Source organism: Strigops habroptila, chromosome 11 (genome assembly GCF_004027225.2).
Source record: "Strigops habroptila isolate Jane chromosome 11, bStrHab1.2.pri, whole genome shotgun sequence".
NCBI classification, from domain to species: Eukaryota; Metazoa; Chordata; class Aves; order Psittaciformes; family Psittacidae; genus Strigops; species Strigops habroptila.
Genome location: NC_046360.1, coordinates 3,829,753 through 3,848,733, shown reverse-complemented (window position 1 = coordinate 3,848,733; position 18,981 = coordinate 3,829,753). Strand labels below are relative to the sequence as shown.

Below are 18,981 nucleotides of genomic sequence, written 5' to 3'. Positions count from 1 at the left end.
GCTCTGCCTTCCTCCCACTGCTGCTGCTCCACGCCTTCACAGAGCCCTTCCTCAAGTGCCTTTTTCCCCCTCTCTCCTGCCCAGCTTGATAAAAATAGAGTTTGAGCAAGCAGCGTTTCCAAGCAAAACGCAGTTGTATTTGTTTGTTTTATCTGGAAGTTTTCTAAAGGGTTGAAAAGTTGCAGGGGGGCGGGGGGGGGAGAAAAGAGAGGGGAAGGGGGGAGCAGCTCTTCCCAGCACAGAGGTCCAGCAGCAAAGTTAACGTTTCCACCATGGCTTTATCTTTTCATCCATGTAAATAAACGTCCTACACACGTCATTCTTGTGGGGTTTGCAGGGAGAGCCGGAGATGATGGGCCTGTTCCTACTGGTAATATTTACTCAAGCAACAAGAGCAGGAAACAATAGCAAAGCTGAGACTTTTCCTTTGGGTCGGTGGGAGGGAGCAGCTGTCTGCGCCCTCATGGCTGTGGCACGTGCCCCTGCAAGCAGGGACGGGGCTGTCTTTAGGGCAGGATGTGGGCACCGTGCAGCTCACCTTCGGGACGCTGTGCTGCATGGAGCGTCTCCAGCATGGGAGTCAAAGTCCTTTGGCAGCGCCGGCCAAGAAAGCTGTGTTGGCTGGGAGTATCTGGCGCATCAGCTTTGTTATCTGCAGATGAGCGTCGGGCCATGGCCACACGTTTGTGTAACTGCAGGTAGCGCCTGGAAATGCGCAAGATGAACACGTCGTGTGCGCGTAATGAGCAGACACGGGACCACCAGGCTCTGCCAGCCCCGTGCTGGTGACTTCTGCATGTGTCCCTTGTCCTCACGTCCATGACGTTGCCCCTGCATAGGCTCAGTGACATCTGAGGCTGGAGCTCCGTGTGGAGCCAGGCTGGCCATGGTCGAAGTTGGGCGATGGTGAGCCCATGCTGCCGGGCTTTGAGCAGGCAAGGCCGGTGCCAAGGATTGATAATGGCAATGGGGAGGGTGATCGCAGTGTTAGCATTTCTTTTGGCCCTTTGAGGAGGACTGGTGCTCTCTGCTCCCACACAGCTCCCCCTGGGCTTTCCTTCTCACCATCCTCTGCCTTCTTCCTCAGGAGAAAGAAAGGAATGCCAAAAGGAAGAAGAAAAAAGGGACCGCCGTTCAAAACGAAGAAGCCACCTTCCCTCCCGCAGCCGAGGACGAGGAGATGGAGGTGTCAGGGACGAGCGGAAATGAGGAGGAGATGGCCGAGGAGGCAGAAGGTGAGCTCAGGTCTCTTGGTTTTGCTGCGTGGTTACGGCAGAGGCACCACATGCAGCCTCTCCAGGGCTGCAAATGTCAGTGCTCACGGGGGGTCACATCTGACACCCCAAAACCACACTGAGGTGACGGCATCCAGAGCATGAGGTACTCATGGTATTTTGGATGCCTCTGGATTGCACAGTTGTGACGAGAGTCCTGGATCACTGCCCCCCTCCTGTGTGTGTCTGGATGGTTATTTTTGGGAGCTCTTTGGTTTCTGATTTCCATCAGCATGTTCTCTACAAGCTTCCTGCTTACCAGGGCCTGGCATGCTTGAGTGCTCTTGTAAATCACATTTCTTGGTGCTTTCCTCCATAGGAGGGTCCCTGCATGCTCAGCAGGGTTAGATAGCCACCACTGCGGGCTCTTGAATTGCTTATCAAGGAGGGATAACCCACTAAGGTTTGTGTGTGCCCATCCCTGTCCCATCAGAGCAGTGCTGCTGCCGGAGGCCAGCACTGCCAGGAAAGGCAGAGGAAGCCATGGTCTCCCACCAGCAAGGCTGATGGATCTTGGCGGGTCTTTTCCTCCTCCTTACCCTTTTAAGGCAGCGTTTTCCTCCCTTCCAGCCATACCAAAGAAAGGGAACAATTTGAAAGTGGCAATTTTCAGCTATTTATCGCTTAGAAAGCGCGGCAGTTTGGAGTTTGGAGAAAATGTGCATAATTTTCCAACAATAGCCCCATTTGACTTCTGTCAAAGTAATTTAATAACTTAACCAGCACTCTGGCACCATGCTGGTTCCTGGCCTCAGCACCCAGGCTAATGGGACTCGAAATGGGAAATCTTTTCAAATCATCATGGCAAGTGACTCATTACAAGGCAGATTCCAGGTAAATCTTTGTGCGAGGTGATACGTGACTCAGAGGCGCAAAGTAAAAGGTGGTTATTGCTCTTTGTAAGAGTACTTGAGAGGAAACAACGTATTCTTGAGATTAGAGACAGATCTCTTGACATGCCCCGAGCCTTGTGCTCCAAGTATTGTCTCTTGTTGTGCTGCTGGGGTGGGCTGCAGAGATGAGAAAGGTTGTAAGCAGAGGGAATGAAATGTCACAGGCACAGAAGTGACAGGGTAGGTGACATCTGGGGATGCTCAGGCAATAGCTTGGAGTCAGGGGGCTGTGTAGCTGGTCAGTGAGAAAGGATTTGGTGTGAGGGTTATGGTATCACTATGGATTCAGCATCTGGAAGGAGTGTGCTGGAGCTTGGCTGAGCCTGGGACAAGCCACCGTTGGATGTCTCAGCATGGTGTTCTGAATAGCATCAGGTGGCAAGTAGGGAGAGTTTGGCCGAACATGCCATAAATCTCATCCCTGGGTGTGTGGTGGGACACCTCATTGCTTGATTGCGAGTAAAGGGTGGAGAAGGCTCAGATTCCTAGTGAGTCTGGCGTGTTTTCCTGCCAAGGAAGGATGGATGTGCTCCGGCACACAGTCTTGGGACGTAGTCCTTCTGTGCCACTCATCTCACCAACGTTTGAAAGCTGTCTGTGCTGCTATGGAGAGAGGCAAATCAAGGGATGCGCATGAAGAAGTGTTTGGGCTTGAGGCCTCTTCAGTGAGGACGTGCTGAAATGGGACTGTGGAAGGCTTCTGGCTGTGTTTGTCTGGCAAAGGCTTGGAGGGAACAATCCTCTCCCCAGCATTAGAAACAATCTCTTGGCATCATCTTCATCTGCAGCAGTTCATGGACGCTTGTGCTTCCAGCTCATTTGAAGCCATTGGTGGCAGATTTAAGAGTGATCCTTTCCATGTAATAATTAACCTGTCCTGCAGCACTGCCAGCACTTTGCTTTCACTGACCCTGACCTCCTTTCATCTGCCACTGGCAGCTTAAATAACAATAAACACACCAGTGTTTTGGGATGGTCCCCAGCTGCCCTGGCGTGGCAGAGCCAGGGACACGGGCAACGTAAGTCAGCAAGCAGAGTGCCAGCAAGGTGCCTGGTCCTGGGGGAGCAAAGCTGATCCAGAGCCATGGGTGAGAGGGTGAGGAGGGAGCAGGTCCTATCCTGCAAATCCAGCCAGCAGCCAGGGTTTTCCCTTAAAATCCAGCTTCCCAGTTGCTCCATGTCCAGGCTTTTGGGCGTGTGGTTTTGTGTTTGGGTGGGGGTTAACAGCAGTTGTGCTGGGCAAGAAAAGAGGCCCCCAGAACACCCCTTTGCTTAGTAGGCTCTGGATCCGGGGATCCCGGCGCAGCTCTCCCAGCCCTGGGATCGTCTCCCCCTTGGAGGAACGAGGGCGTTCTCCTCCCAAGGGAGGGGGTGGAGGCAGCGATATGGGAAGCAAGAATCTTGGGCTGATCCTTATTTTTATTTCTTCCCTTTTCTCAGCTGCAGTAAATAACAGCTCCGACACCGAGAGCATTCCCTCGCCGAGGCCTGAAGCCAAAGAAGGAGGCGAAAACGGGGCCAAGGCACCACCCGGGCCGGGAGGTGACTCCGGCACAGAACCGGCAGTCAAGTGGGAAGAGGCTCCAACACCCCCCGACGCTCCCCCCGCTCCCGCTGCCAACCCCGCTCCTGCTGCCAGCCCTCAGCCGGAGGCAGCTCCCGAGCCACCCAGCAGCGAGGAGAAGGTGCAGGAGGACCTGGTGGTGGACGTGGTGAAAACGGAGGAGCCGGAGGAGAAGGTGAGCGAAGAGCCCTGCAAGAGCGAGGTGAAGAAGGAGGAGAGCGAAGACAGCCAGGAGAAGGACAAGGGGAATGACAAGAAGGCAGAAAGCAGCGTCAGTGGCGCAGGAACAGCAGGGACAGAGGGGACGCCCAAGGCTGAAAAGAAGGAGAGCCATAAAGGCAGTAAAGGCCCCGGGGTGAACCCTGACAGCGACTCCAGCGCGACCTGCAGCGCGGATGAGATGGACGAGCAGGATGCTGTGGACAAGAGCAGGTAGGAACGGGGAGAGAGGTGGGCAAGTGCATGGCCCAGGGTCCAGACAAGCATCTCCATACGTGCCGCAGTGTCCACATGCCCTTTGCTGAACTCCTGCTTGGGAATATTGCTGTTGAGGTGCTCCCAAAGCCAAAGGGACAGGCCTGGCTGTGCCCCACGTGGCCGTGACCATTTGGCTATCGCTTGCAAGGGGGCCATGACACAACGGGCAGTGCGATGTCCCAGCGTACGGGTGCTACTGGGCAATGGCCGCGGGCTGGTCTTGGGTGCAGGGCTGGTGGCAGCCCATCTGGGTGATGCAATGGAGCAGGACGTGCCCTTGGGGACAGCAGTTGTGCGCAGCACGGGCTGGTTTGCCAGCATCCGGGGTTGGGAATGGTTTCTGAGTTGGTGCTGGCAGGAGAGAAGTCACGTCAGGGATGTGTTCCCAGTGCAGAGAAGGGGCGAGTTGCTCCCTTAGTGGAGATGCTGCTTGGATCTGTAGGGGTGAATTAACCGTCCTGGCCATAAAGGGAGGGGAATGGTGTGGACTGTGTGAGCTTTCCTGGGGCTATGCCTCTGAGTCTTCACCTGAGCCACTGTGGTCCTGAGCCCTCCATCCACCCCTGGGGCTGGCAGCAGAGGGCACTTCTGACCCTCCATGGGTGGCTCTTGGGACAGGGAGGGGAAACACCGGCCTCCTCCTTGGAGAAACGTCCTTCTCCCCTCCTGGCTTTTCCCACAGAGCTTTCCCCCCCTAAAAGCCCCATAAATAGGGAGAAGGTTTCCTGGTTTTATAGAATATGTATGAATATATGTGCCTGATTTTTCTGATGGCTCCTGCTTCCATCCACGCTGGCTCCTGGGCCAGATGGGACTCCTGAGTTTGCCATTGCACATAGGGACAACAGTCCCTCCCCGCCTTGAAGCTGGGCTGGGACTGGAGGCTGGCATCCCACATCCAGCGTCCTGCACCCACCGTCCTGCATCCCACATCCCTCCTGTGGGCTTGCAGGGGGCAGTTTGGCGGTTAGAGGGCTGCTGCCAGGTGGAGTGGGCCGCACTCGGTGCTGTGGATGGGGCTGTTTGGAAAACTAACAGAGCAAAGCAGCAGGACGAGGCAGTTGGGAGCCATCGTGTGTCTCCACACTCCTAATGGTCTCCGTGTTTCCCCTGTGATTGATGTGGGAGCCAGTGGGTGAGTCCTGCTCGTGCAGGAACATCCTCCACGCTGCCCTGCTGCCCTGAAGGAGCAGCCCCTCACTGCTGAGCAGCTGGAAGCAGCGCTGATGATGGCCGAGGGGTGGTGCGGATGCTGCTGGCCCTGGCCCCGTGGCAGGGCTGAGGCCTTTTGGCTGCAGTGCTTCTCTCCAGTGGTGGACAGAGTCCAGCACCACCCCTCCCCACCCTCTGCTCCTTCCCAGACGGGAGAAAGCCTCCCAGCAAAGGGAGAGTGAGGCCAGCGGGGCTGCGCTCCTCGAGTTTAACATTAACCCAACCGAAAACAGGACAGCAGCAGCTTGTACCGACTTCTCAGCAGCAAAGGAGCAAGTCTTGGGAGCGACTTTTTCATCCCCAGCTCCTCGCTGAGTCAGCGCCTATCTCGCTTGTCAAACAGTTACCAGCTTCCAGGAGTATTAAACATTAAACAGGCATCCCACAGCTCCCGAGCCACTCCTCTTACCCAGTGTGGCGATGGACCACGGGTGATAGCAGAGCGTGCCAGCACAGGAATGCTACAGCTCGCACCAGTGCTGCAGGAGCACTCATGGGGTCGGTCCCCAGCCAGGTCCGAGGTGCTGGTGCTCCCGGTGGTGTTCCCTCCGGGGCGAGGGCTCGCGGGCGGGTACCGCAGCCCCGCTGCTGCAGTGTGACTCGCACCGAGCAGGACGAGGCTGCCGGGATGCCACGTGAGCCGCCCCGTCACCGCATCACCCGATGCTCGCCCGCCCACCGTGCGCCGGCACGGCGTGGGAGCGCTTCCCTGCACCGGTGAAGGCATCAAGCTGTCCACAGCATCTCCCAGAAGGGGACAGAGGGTGGCTGGGGTTGTCCCCGCGGCGATAGGGAAAGGTGCATGGTTGGTGTGTGATGTTGAGGCAGCCTTTTTTGAGTCCTCCTGCGGTAGCAAAGACAAGTCCAGGATAAGGAGGCACAGCCTTAACTCATCAAAGCTGGGGAAAGCAGATAATTGACTGTGGTTCTGTGCAGTGTGTGCTGCAAGAGGGCTGCTGCTAGAGCTATCAGTATGGTGGTTCAGCAGGAGGTCACAGCAGATGGGGACATATGAGGGAGGCCATGCACGGTCAACCACACTGTAGACCTGCAGTGCAGAGAGGAGATGCCTGCCCGTGAGCATCAAGCCACCAAGCGTGGCACAAAGCCACCCTTGCACTCTGTGGTTGCTGGCTCAGCCATAAGTGCGAGGGCTGCGCTGGGCTGGTATCATGTTGGTGCTGTGGCCCTGGGTTGGGGGAGTCCGTTGGGAAATCTGGTCGCCATCACCTTTGCACAATCACTGTGTGTGCAAGGAATTGTGTTTGGGTCATGTGTCAGTGTGTCAGCTTGTCTGGCATTGAAAATGGTCCCTGTCTTTGTGGTGGTGGGTGAAGGAGTTTGGGGAACACAGTGTCCTGGTCACCCCCAAAGCTTTGTGCCTTGGAGGGTCTGTTTCCACACCACCAAGGCTCAGTCATATGCATGCCAGCCCCTTCCTGCTCAAACCCTTTTCCCATCCCTCCCAGTGCTATCACCCATGCTTAGGGATTGGTCGTTGGGTCTGGGAGGCCCCGGGTTGGCATCATGTGGAGATGAGCTGATGAGGGTTGTTCATCTGGTGACTCCCAGAGCAAAGTACCCAACAGACAGCCCTGTGTGCAGCGCAGGAGCTGCTGGGAGGGATGTACTAAATTATGCAATTTGCATATTGATAAGCTTAATACTTACTCTGGCTTCCTAAGCTCAGGATCTTGGAGGGCTGTAGGAAACCTGATGATCTTAAGCGTGCTTAAAGGGACCTTAAGGGTGCTTAAAGGCATTTCTGTAAGCACCACGAGTGCACAGTGTGGGTGCTGGGGTGGTGGTTCTGCTGGGGGCTGGTGGGACCCCACTTGCCATTCTCTGGAACATCAGGCTGTTTAGGTACGTGTCCTGCAAGAATCACTGTGAGGAGAGCAGTGCTGAGCACATCTGGTCTACACCAGCAGTGACAGTGACATGGAGATGGGCCAGTGCTCCTGGGTTGGTCACCTCCTCTGAGCACCAGATCAGTGTGGAGTGAAGGTCTCAGGAGCCAAGTGCTGGGTGCCCTTGTCCCCAGCCATGTGTCTCTGCAGACTTTGGGGTGTTGCACCCTTGCAGGAGCCCCATGTCCCCCCCAGCATGGCTTCACAACACCCATGTTGCATTTATCATTGCAGTTATGTGGGGAAGCAGCTCAGATTTGCTGCCCCTTGCCTGGTCTCCTCTGGTACCTAATCTGGAGGTGGGTCTCCTTCCCCTCTGATGCTGGCCACTGTGCAGAGCAAGGGCTGTGGCAGTCCCAGCACCATGATGAGTTTATTCCCTGTACATGGCCTCGCCACACTTGTTTATTCATCTAAGGGTGAGCATGGAATGACCTTGAAATTTATAGGCTGAAGAGAGCAGTGAAATAGCAGCTAAAATAAACAAATCAAGCTGTAAAGCTTGAAAACTATGAACTGGCTTCAACAAATCGGAGTTGGGAGGGAGGGAGAGCAGAGATGGTCTGGGGAGATGTGGTCCCCGGGGTCTTAGCATGATCTCAGGAGCTGGGCACAGTGAGGATTTGACCCATGGGCTTCAGATGCCTTCATCCCTGTCCTGTTTCAGTGGCACTGTGGAGATGCTCACCTCACACTGTTTGCACAGAGGCTCAGTGTGGCTGGCTGAGTGTTTGAGGCAACTCAAAGAGCCAAGGAGAAGACCAAGTGGTGAGGGTGCAGGGCTGCAGAGCCACTGGGCTGAACACCAAATCCCATCCAAATCCAGCCTCTCATCTTTCAAGTGATCTGAGCACCCCAGTCACGTGCATGTGGTTGGTTGCCCAGGTTTTAGCACCATGTTAAAAGATAGTCCTTGAAAAGGAGCATGAGGCTGATCCTGAGTGCTGGGAAAGCATCACGTGTGAGCTCCAGCAAGGTAGCGTGATGCCCAAATGAAATCTGAACTGGTTGCCCTACTACTCTGTAACTCCAGGCTCCAGTTCTCCCTTGGGTTTATTGTGGGCAAAGCTGATTTGGTAGAAATAGTCAGCATAGGGTGTGAGGGAAAGAGAGCTCCGGAGCCTGTTGAGCACAGAGCCCTGTGGGAGTTGTCTTTGGAAAGCAGGATTTGAATCCCATTCCACACTGTGCAAATGCTAAGACCTTTGGAGTGGTAGTTACCATCTAAACAGGTTTGGGGCCACGGCAGCTGCTTGCAGGGCTGGAACACCAAGTGCACGATGTGTTCAAGAGCCCAGATTCCCAGCAGCAAGCAGTGGTCCAGCACGCTCTTCTCTGATGAAAAGGATGTCCTTTAGGCTCGGCAGCATAAACCAGAGGGGTGCAGGGCATGGGGGAGCAATGGGACATGGGCATTGCCTGGTTGACATGCATGTTTTGTGTCCAGGTTGCTGTCCCCCCGGCCCAGCCTGCTCAACACCGCCAGTGATGCCAGACTGAACTCCTCGCCACAGAAGCCGCTGGACCTGAAGCAGCTGAAGCAGCGTGCTGCTGCCATCCCTCCCATTGTGAGTACCCCGCTGGAGAGGGCTGGGACTGGGAGCACAGGGGCTGTGTGTGCCTCCTGCATGCTGTTCCATCAGGCTGTGTGGTGTGTGGTAGGGTTGGAAGGATGTGTTCATCCCTGTGGATGGCCAAGCTCATGGTCTGCACAGAGCTGTGCCTGAGCAGCGTGAGCTCGCCAGCAGGCAAGGTGCTCTCTGTGCCGAGTGTGTTCCCAGCTGCCGGAGCAGCTCTGCCAGCAGCGTTTGGATGTCCCTTGAGCTCTTTGATCAGAAAGTCGTGGGAGGTCTGGACAGAAAAAGCTTCTCGTTGCCACATGACTGCTGCCTCCCATTGCTTTAAAAAGCGAGGGTGCACCTTCCCAGGGCTTGAAAGATACTGCCTAAGAAGTGTTTATGCTCTTCCTCATCCAAAAGCTCTGCTTGATCCCCCTTTTTGGCTACCCAGTAGCCATGTACTGAAAGAACATATATTCTCTGAGGCTGATGGTTCCTCCTGGTGCAGTGGCTTGGGCTGTGACAAAAAGCACCCCGGTATCCCCAGGGTCTACACCAGAGGAGCAGCAGCACAGGGTGGGCAGGGAGGAAATCTGGGTTCTGAGTACTCAGGGAGGATCCATTCCTGACGCTCTTCCAGTTTCCTGTGTTACAGCTTTAAGATGTGGCTGCTGTAATGTGACATCTGGCAAAAGCTACAAGCACTTAACTATAGATTAGAGGTTTGAGTCATGCTAAGTGTGAGGCTCTCCTGTAGCACCACCAGCACAGAACTGGTACTCTTTGTGATGGCTGGTGAGCTTTGGAGCCCTGTTTGGCTGCTAAGACTTGCAGTGGTAGTGTGGAGCAGGTGCTTCTCGTAACACCTTGATGTCTCCAAGACTGTTAGGGGTGTCAGCAGCACATGCCAAGTGTCACCAATTCCTATTGCTTTGCAGATTTCCGAGGGTTTCTCGGAGGGGATACTGCAGAGTGGAAGTGTGAAGCCTCAGGTGCCTCCCCATGCCTTGGCCCTCTACCAGCAGCAGATCACAAAAGCCCATGAGTCTGCCCGTGAGGACATACCCCCGAGCAAGCTCTCCCAGTCCCAGCAGCAGCAGGCTGAGAAGGAGCAGCAGCAGCCAAGCAGCAGTCCCAGGGGAAAGAGCAGGAGCCCCGCTGTTGGTGACAAGGAAGGTAAGGGACGTGCGCGTGTTCATCCGCACCCGGCACCCAGTGTGTGCAGCTGTACGCAGCCGGCAGCTCTTTTTCCTCTTAGGTGAAAGCTTGCTTCAACCCTTGAAAGCTCTTTAATAGCATCTTGAAGCAGGACGAGAGAGGCATGGCTAATTTCCCATGTTCATTAGACAGTACATGATGTCTCACTGAGCCTACAGCAAACACGGGGCTAGTGTCGAGCGCTGAGGAGGTGAAGATTGCCTTTATTAGCGGCTCTGCCATTCACTTTAGAGCAAAGGGGCCTGGAGGCATGCCAGAGCTCTGGGTACAATGGCTCTTTTCTACCTTGCTGGCTTTCTATAAAGAATGCTTTTAATGCTCAGTGGGGACCATTATTTCATTTAAAATCAATGCTAATACTGTGACTTGGAGTCCAAAGGTTCCTGTAAAGATTCCCAGTGCTTTCTCCCTGGAATAGCTCTGATGTGGTTTGGCTGCCTAATGAGCAATTCAGAGTTTCCCACCGTAGAGCATCTGAAGCATTATTAGCTTGAGCACCTGGGGATCAAGGTTAAGGAGAGACGGGAAGTCCTGATGAGACCATCCTCTAAATGTGTTTTTAATCTGAACATCAGAGTCTGTTCCAGTTCAGACTCTGTGTCTCTGCCCCTCATAGCCAGCCTGTGGTTCAGTTGTGTGTGAAGATGTGATACTGTCACTGGTGGCATGATCAGAGGAGCAGGGAAGTTGGGCTGGGGGGGGTGCAACATCCCCCGGTGCTGGATCCTGCATGGGGATGGGTGCAGCTGTAATGCATGGAGATGGAAGGTGGATAAGACTACACTGATGAGGCAGATCTGCACTGGACCTGGGCTGTGATCATTGCTGGAAAATCGCTGCACTAATTCACCCTCAGGCAGACAGGATCTCAGCAGCCTCCTCTGCAGTGTCCAGGCCCAGGTATTTATTCTCCAAGCTGTCATGTCCCTCTGCACAGAATGATGTGCTTGCAAGAAGAGTTGGTTGCTGGCATTTGACCCAGTGGGGTTTTTTAAACAATAAATATTGCCATGTGTGTATCACACCACCAGGATGTTTTGCGTATAAGCAAGGGAAGTGCTTGCTCACCTTGAAAGAAAGGGAGTTTCCCCTGAGTCGTGGTGTTGTCACCCATGAAGTCCCATCTCCAGCTGATCTCGTCCTGCTGAGCTTGTGTTTGCTGCCCAGGTGGAGAAGTTCCCCTCCAGCTCTTCTGCCCTGGCAGCAGGTAGTCAGCATTGTTGGTGTCCCAGTGCTGCAGCTCCAGCTTCCTCCTGGCTGCAGCACAATGAGGAGATGAGGCAAATCTCTCTGTGTGTTAGGTACAAGCCAAGGTTTAGGGGTTGGAGATTAACCATGTCATTCTGCAACCTTTTGGCACCATTTTGTATGCCAATATATAATATATTATCTGATATATAATATATATGTCTGATAACCAGGTGGATTTTTTATGGCTTTGTTGTCTGCAAAGCACTAATGGTGTGAAGCACTTTATTCTCTCCTCTCACACCTCTGTAGTGCTCTGAATTGTGCATGTTAATGAAACTAATTCTTCCTCCCTATTCCCCTGCAAACATCTCAGCAGGTTTTGGGCTCCAGCTGTGTGATGTCCAAACCCTGCGTAGCTGTGCACGTCCGCTGGGTACCACAGCAGGTCTGGGTTGCATGTGAACCCTAGGGAATCTTAGACTGGTCTTCTCTGTGATGGGAGTGCATCTCCCATTTGAAAACTAGCAGGTTTGTGATGAATCACCTCGAGCGGAGAAATCAAATCTCCCAAAGCCCTGATTTCAGTACAGCAGTTGCTCAGTGCTGTCTCAGCTTCTTGGAGCACATCCCGGCTGTGGATCAGGGATCAGAGGGGAGATAGCCAGATAGTCCTGGCAAATCTATGTGTGTCCCTTCCCTCCTCTGCTCTCTGAGGCGTCCTAGTGAAGTGGCAAGCATCCAGACTGCAGACATTGTGCTGCCACACCACCTCATGTTAAACAGGAAAAGCCTTCAGGAGAGCAGCTCCTTGCTGCCTCTTAGCAAGGGGCCAGCTCCACTGGAGCAGGTACTCCTGTTCCTCCTCCTGTTCAATAAGAGAGCTTGAACTCTTGCATCTGCTCCAGAGATCAACATCCTCCTCACCGCTCTGGATCCGCTTCAAAGCCAAGTCTTGCACACATCCTGGCCGAGGCGTTGGCTGCCTCGCAGCCGCTGGCTGGGGCTGTATCGGCTTGGAGGGTGGCCAGCGCAGCCGTACCTTCCTGAGCACTGCCCTCCCCTCCTTCCAAGATGAGCTGCTCATCGCAGGGCCAGGCAGAGGCAGCCCTGCCTGGATCTCACCCACAGGCAGACAGATCCCTTTTCCCATTGCCGAGCCGCCGTCGGGCATATCTTTGGTTATCGGCAGTTTGAAAGCCAGAGGTATGTTTTGTGTTGATTTAGTCGTGTTTCATTTGGCCTTTGTAGGCGATGGGAAGCCAAGAGCATTAATTTGGATGACAGATCATATAAACTCTGACTCCTTCGCTCCCATTCCAGGGGCTTGATAAACGGTAATAGGAACTCTCTCTTCTCCGCGTAAGTGCTATTTTATCAAAAGCTGGCTGAGTTATAGCCACCCTCTAATGCGGGGGCAATTAGGAACCGGGCACATTTCACAGGCTGGAGAGAGGCATGCAGGGGAGGGGATGGCTCCCGTGGGGAGGGGAGGAAGATGGGGCTCTCCAAGAGCCATCCAGTGTGCACGTAGCCTTGGCTGATAGTGCCTTGGCGTTGGAGAGTATCTTCAGCCAGGACATGCCAGTGCCATTCGAGCAGAGCTGAGTGAGGCTGAACTGAAGGGGAGAAAATCAGGGAGCATGGACGTGCCAGGGACTCTGTGTCAATCTGGAGGATGTGCCTATATTCCCCCATACTGGCAGGATGAAGGGATTCTCTCTGGGATCTGACATGGGGAGAGAAGAGGCTGCAGCCAAGGTCCAGCCCTGCCAGGCTGCAGAGGTGTGAGTGCCTGGACACCTCTGTGTGCTGATAATGGATTTCTTCTCTCACTGAAGGGGACAAGAATAATCTCTCAGCTTCTGAGTACACCGAGCATTAATAACGATAATGCAGTAAAGCCTCATTAAATCGGGCCTCTGATAATCTACTTGCCCTATTATTAGGCTTAGCAGGATTGAGGCATCTATTTTTATCAAAAATTGATGGTTAAAGGCTGGCTTCATTTGTGATTGCTATTGTTTACTGCCCAGTTTCTAATTTCTGGTCAATGCGGATGTTACACAGGTTGGGTCTGGGCAAGAAAGGCAGTGCAGAATTAAGTGGTTATCGATTACAGGCAGATCCTACCGAACCTGCCTCTAATCCATCCAGAAAAGGCTGTCTCGTCTGTCTGCTCAGCAAAGTGTGAAGATGTACTTGGGGTGGAGCTGGTGCAGATGAAACCCCTCTTTTCCCCAGCACTCTGCAGAGCATGGCAGGTTTCGGGCATCCCCAGCACAGCTCTTCCATTATTAAGCACTTCTTGGCCTCTGTTCAGCCTTTTTATTGCCAGGGTGAACCCAGCCTGGCATCCAGTATATCCCAAGCCAGGTAATTTCAGGAAGCTTTCCTGCCCCCCTCTCCGGTGCCTTGCAGAGGACCCTCAAGCTGCCTGCTCCCCACAGAGCATCTGGTCATCCCGCAGAGCCCGTCTTGATCTTCATTTGCCTTTGGCAATCTCACGCGGTGTGGTTGTCCCAGGTGTTCAGAGAACATCAGCACGTTATTCCCTTGCTGTCCAAGAACCTGATACCATTATTTCTGGTCACTTCCTGCAGCCTACAAATGATTTATAGCCAGCAGCCATCCTTTAATAGCAGCTGAGCTTTTGCATCATGATGTGATGTGGGGATGAGCTTGTTCCCAGTGTGTTGTGGTCCCTGGCAGTTGGGGCTCCCCAGGGACCCCGTGCCTGGCTGTGTGCCGGTGCCTGCCAGGTATCCCACAGCAGCATTGGTGCCTTTTTGCTTTAACCTCATGAAGGGTTTGGCAGGATCCTCATGAATCCCTCCAGCACTGCCTTGGTGGTTGATGCAGAGCTGTGTGCACAGACACAGGCTGCCCAGGGGTGGTTTGCATGTGGCCAAGCCCTGGCAAGGAGCGGTACCCTGGGCTCATCCCAGTGACTGGCCGCATGCGGAATGCAGTCTCTCATGGCTGGGATGGGATGTCCATGAAGGTCCTAGCTGGCAGTGAGCACCAGCAGAATCACCAACATGGACATCTGCCCTCCCCGCTGTGCTTTAAACATCTCAGTGAAATAAATGCTGCCAAATCCAGGCAGTGACACTGAGGCTTCTTCTGTTCAGTTTGGTTGGTGATTTCATTCCTTATGGCCAGGTCAGACTGAACTGAAGCCATGTCCCATGTTGGAAGCTGGCCGTGGCTTCCCTGCGCATGCCTGCAGGGAATGCTTGCCCATGGGGTTGCTGAGCAAGCCGTTTGCTTTCTGTTTCCCTTGCAGAAAAGTCCGTGCATTTCTCCTCCATCGCAGAGGCTCAGAAGCTGAGTGCGGAGCCGATGGCTGCCTCGTGCTGGCCGCCCGTCCTCTCCTACTCCCGGGATGTGATAAAAACCTCTCCCCAGGCAGAGCCCCATTTGTTTCAGTATAACCCACCAGGCAAGTAAAAGCTGCTGACTGTGGTGTGTGCCCTCTGTCCTGACCTGGGGCTGAGGATGGAGGCTGTGGTTACAGCCAGTATCACAGCTCTTGCTCTTAAGTCACTGCTCTCAAATCAGTGCAGCTTTTTGAGGAGGGTAAGAGAAGAGGGTTCAGCAGAAACCTGCTAACACCTTGCTTTGGCCTGGCACGGAGCTCCCTCGCTGCTAATGCAGTGGTCTGAGGGTGCCAGTCAGGTCTCCCAGCTCTCGCCACGGCAGGTTTAGGGATGTGGTGTGTTGCAGAACAGTGTGGGTGCTCCATATGCTGCTTTTACACAAGGTCAGGCAGGTTTCATCCTTTGCTGCGCTGTCCCTCTGTGGCTGGAGGGCAGACAAGTCGGGCACAGCACATCCTCTGGCTGCACAGGGGACAAGGCAGTAATTTAAACTATTCCAGTCCTTTCCAAAACGATCGTGTGATTTGGATTCCAGTGCAGGCTCACAGCCGGCCAGTTCATCACATCCAGCTCCTGCTCCCTCCCTTGCCCCTTTCCTCTCTGATAGCTGCAGCCGTTCTGCCTGCCCTCGGTCTTGCTAACGCTTGTGTTTTCTACACAGGACACCCCATCCCACTAAACCTGCATGAGAGCTCTCGCTCAGGGCTGCAGAGACTAGCAAGCATCTCCAACCCTCCTCCCCTCATCTCCTCCACCAAGCACCCCTCAGTGCTGGAGAGACCCGTTGGATCCATTTCCCAGGTAGGGCATTGGGTGTGAGTGGTGGAGATGCCTTGCAGGGATGGCAGCAGCTCCTGACCTCTTCTGTTGCTCCACAGGGCATGCCCATCCAGCTCCATGCACCCTACAGCTCTGAGCACGCCAAGGTCCCTGTTGGCTCCATCACCATGGGCCTGCCACTGACCATGGATCCCAAGAAACTGGGTAAGGGACTGGGAGGTGAGTGGTTTCTTGGAGAATACTGGGAAGCGAACTTGCTGGTGGCATAGAGGAAAGAAGAGCACAGGGCACGGCAGTGAAGTGCAGAGAGACCTGCTAAGAGGATGAAAGGATTAGTCCATCAGGAAAGCAGAGACACAGGGAGCTAAATTTGTGCAGTATAGGAAAGCAGCAACTCAGTCAGGGACACATCCCAGCCTATAAATACCCTCCAGCTAATACTGTGATCGAAGGAAGGAAATATATTGCCGCTCCCCAGGCTAGTAGGATAAAGAGTAAATGGCCTGAAGTGAACAAAGAAAGTGTTTAGTCTGCAGATTTAGAAATGTTTAACAGCAGGAGGGGATGAGTAAAGGACTAAATTGAGGGAGGAGGGATACGGGCCCTATCCCCACTGTGCATAGGTCCTGTTATAAACCAGTACTGGGCTTTCAATGTCGGCTCTGGGCCCAGTGCAGGCAGCACCAGGCAGTGCCTTTGCCAAGGTGGAGGATCAAGGCTTTGCTCACCAGTAGTTGTGCATTCAACTGATTGCTGCAGCCTTGGTGAAGTCCATCTCAAAGTGGTGGCGATGGCAAAGGCATTGAGGAGTTGCCAATGCAGGGCTGGCAGAGATGAAAGCCTCGAGCAGCCGAGGGCTGTGGCCCCCTGCCCTGCACCTATACTGATACATGGTTATTGTTTTCCAGTGCCTTTTCCTGGAGTAAAGCAGGAACAACTTTCTCCTAGAAGCCAGGCCAGCCAGCCGGAAAGTCTGGTTCTGCAGCCGTCCCAGGAGGGCTCCATCCTGCGGGGTGAGGAGCCGGCAGCGGGAAGCACGGGAAGTGGGATGGGAGGGATGCTGGCACTGCCAAGCCTGGTGAGCACCACGCTGGCTGCAGCTGCCCCGTGCTTTCAGGTTTGATTTCTGGGGTTGTGCCCACCAGGAGAGGTCTCTTCACCCCTTTTCTTTAGCACTGTGACACATAGGTCTGTACAATGTCTCCACATCTCCCCAAATCAGGGTCTTGGGCTTTGATCCTGGTGGAGGTTTTGTGTTCAACCCACAAATCTGTTACTCAAGACAAAGCAAGATCTGCTTAAATTCTGTTAATTGTTTCTTTCAGGCTCTTCACTGTTGCTGCTGCAGCTAGGCAGGGACCACATTTTGTTTAAATATAGCACTCCCATGTTTCTTTCCCCATTAGCTAGGCAGAAGAAAATAAATGCAAAGGTGTTGCTTTTAAGTGCAAATTCTGGTTTGTGAACTCCGCAACTAATGCAGTCAGAAGCCTGAGTGCAGTGGGCTGGCTCCAGCCCAGGACAGATCCACACAAATGAACTCAAACCACCCTGAGCTGCATCTCGCTGGAGATCTGCTCTGATCCCATCAGGGGAGGCTGAGGCAGGCTGTGCTTTCTCCCAGACTCATAAATCTGCCTGGCCCCTCCACAAAGGCAGCAGGGAGCTGATAGCCTCAAAATGCCCATTTTTCCTACCTCCCAGACTGTGCTTGTGGGGCTGGGTCCCTTGGGGAATGGGGTGGAAAGGGCTCTGCAAGGCATGGGATTTAACACTGGCATCCCTTGGAGGGCTTCCCCTCCAGAACCGCAGCTCACTTAGACTGGGTCGAATCCTTCACTTAGTCGGTTGTCTCAGCCCCACAGTTTTTGTGCTGAACAGCAAATCCACCCCCAGCTCACTGCCTTTGTGTCTTACAGGTACTTCCCTCAGCTCTGCCTCGGGAGGGAGCATCACCAAGGGAACACCAACATCCAGACCCCCTCCAGAGTCACCCATCACCTACCGAGGGTCCATCACACATGTAGGTCCCTTGTCTCTGGTGGGTTTTGCCTTCTGGGTGTTCCTGACTGCAGCTTGTGCTGTACACGGGGGCTGGGGGCTTGTGGGGTGCACTGAGTGCATGGCACGGGGCTGAGTAGCACAGGTCTGCAATGCTCCCATCCCATAGAGCCCCACGGAGAGGTCTGTGGGCAGAGCCTTTGCAAACAGCCTCCACTCAGAATAGCACAAGCCCTGTCCCATGACCTGAGCCTGCAGGAGAGCAGAGCTCCACCAGCAGCAATGCAGAGCTGGTAGCACATCTAAACCCCCCTTTGCTTTTCATGGCTGTCAGGAAGAGAGGCAAAAGCAGCTTTAAATGGCTTTGGGAAGATAATCTTGCCAGTGCAAGAAAGTGGAGCTGAGCGAAGGAGGAGATGGGTGGAGAGCCTAGGCCAGGCAGAGGAGAGGAGGAGGCTACAAGGTACATGTAAGGTAGGGAGGTGTCCTGCCAGGGCTGAGCCTGCTGCACTGAGGTCCTGCCCAAAGGCTCTCTTGAGCAGGAAGATACTTTGGCCTTAATCTCCACCATCCATCTTCGGAAGAGCAGCTGGCAAGCGGGAGGTAGTGTTTTGCAGTGTGAGTTATTGCTCACACGGTAACAGAGCGGAGAGCCTTAACAACAAAAAAAATCCTTTTCCTGTGGGGATTTTATCTGGCCATCACTCAGATATTTAAAGCCACTCATGCTGAGATTTTTGCTTGCCTCCTTCAAGGAGGGTGGCCGTGTTCCCTTGGGCCCTGGGGACATGAACCTGAATCCTGGCCCACAGCAAAGGCTTTACTTGCCTGGTGCCTGCATCCAGTAGCTGCCAGGAGCAGCTCCTCGGGGGCTGTAAATAACCCATCAGAACAAACACATGCTTCATCGTCTCGTATACCCCTGCAGCAGCTATGGGCAGCAGTGGGTGGGCAGGAAGGGTCTTGAGCACCACATGACAGAGTTCAGGAGATGAGCAGTTTGTTGAGACGTTGTTTTGCATCCAGCTGATTAATCCATCTGGATTCCTTTGTTTGGCTTGAGATTAAGGTACCAAGCCCAGACCCAGGGCATTACCTGCCCCTCTTCCTGGCCCAGCAGCCTGCATCCCTCTGCTCCCACTGGGGAGAAGGAGCCCCCTGTTCTGACAGCAGCTCCCAGAGCTGACATTTGATCTCAGATTAGTCATCCAGTTCACGGAAAGCAGATCTTGAATATATGCTTTCTGCTCTGAAGCCATCTGTCATCACTTGCTTTCAAATCCCCCCTGAGCACGTCCACGGAAGGAAGATGACTTACCTGGGGCTGGGAGAGCCAGCTGGAAAAGCCGTTACCAGGTGTACCGCAAGGGTGAACGATCAGAGCATTGAACCTGGATGCTGGCATGTCCTGGTAGCTCTGGCAGGGTTTTGGGACTGCTCCAGGGCTTGGTACCAGCAGCATCCTCAAGCTGGGGTGGGGGAATAGCCTGCACTGGCACAACCTGGAAGCATCAGCAAAGCT

At 54.1% G+C, this 18,981-nt stretch overlaps 1 protein-coding gene across 12 annotated transcripts in view; it reads left to right on the top strand.

Moving 5' to 3' along the window:
* NCOR2 (nuclear receptor corepressor 2) overlaps positions 1–18,981 on the top strand; it is a 236,808-nt gene that overhangs the window by 193,041 nt on the left and 24,786 nt on the right. For all 12 annotated transcript variants that reach the window (XM_030501177.1, XM_030501167.1, XM_030501179.1 and 9 more), the window contains exons 19-27: positions 1,088–1,235; positions 3,608–4,163; positions 8,778–8,898; positions 9,828–10,065; positions 14,585–14,740; positions 15,340–15,479; positions 15,557–15,662; positions 16,367–16,471; positions 17,378–17,481. In XM_030501177.1, coding sequence (XP_030357037.1) covers positions 1,088–1,235; positions 3,608–4,163; positions 8,778–8,898; positions 9,828–10,065; positions 14,585–14,740; positions 15,340–15,479; positions 15,557–15,662; positions 16,367–16,471; positions 17,378–17,481 — 1,674 coding nt within the window. The remainder of the gene's footprint in view (positions 1–1,087; positions 1,236–3,607; positions 4,164–8,777; positions 8,899–9,827; positions 10,066–14,584; positions 14,741–15,339; positions 15,480–15,556; positions 15,663–16,366; positions 16,472–17,377; positions 17,482–18,981) is intronic.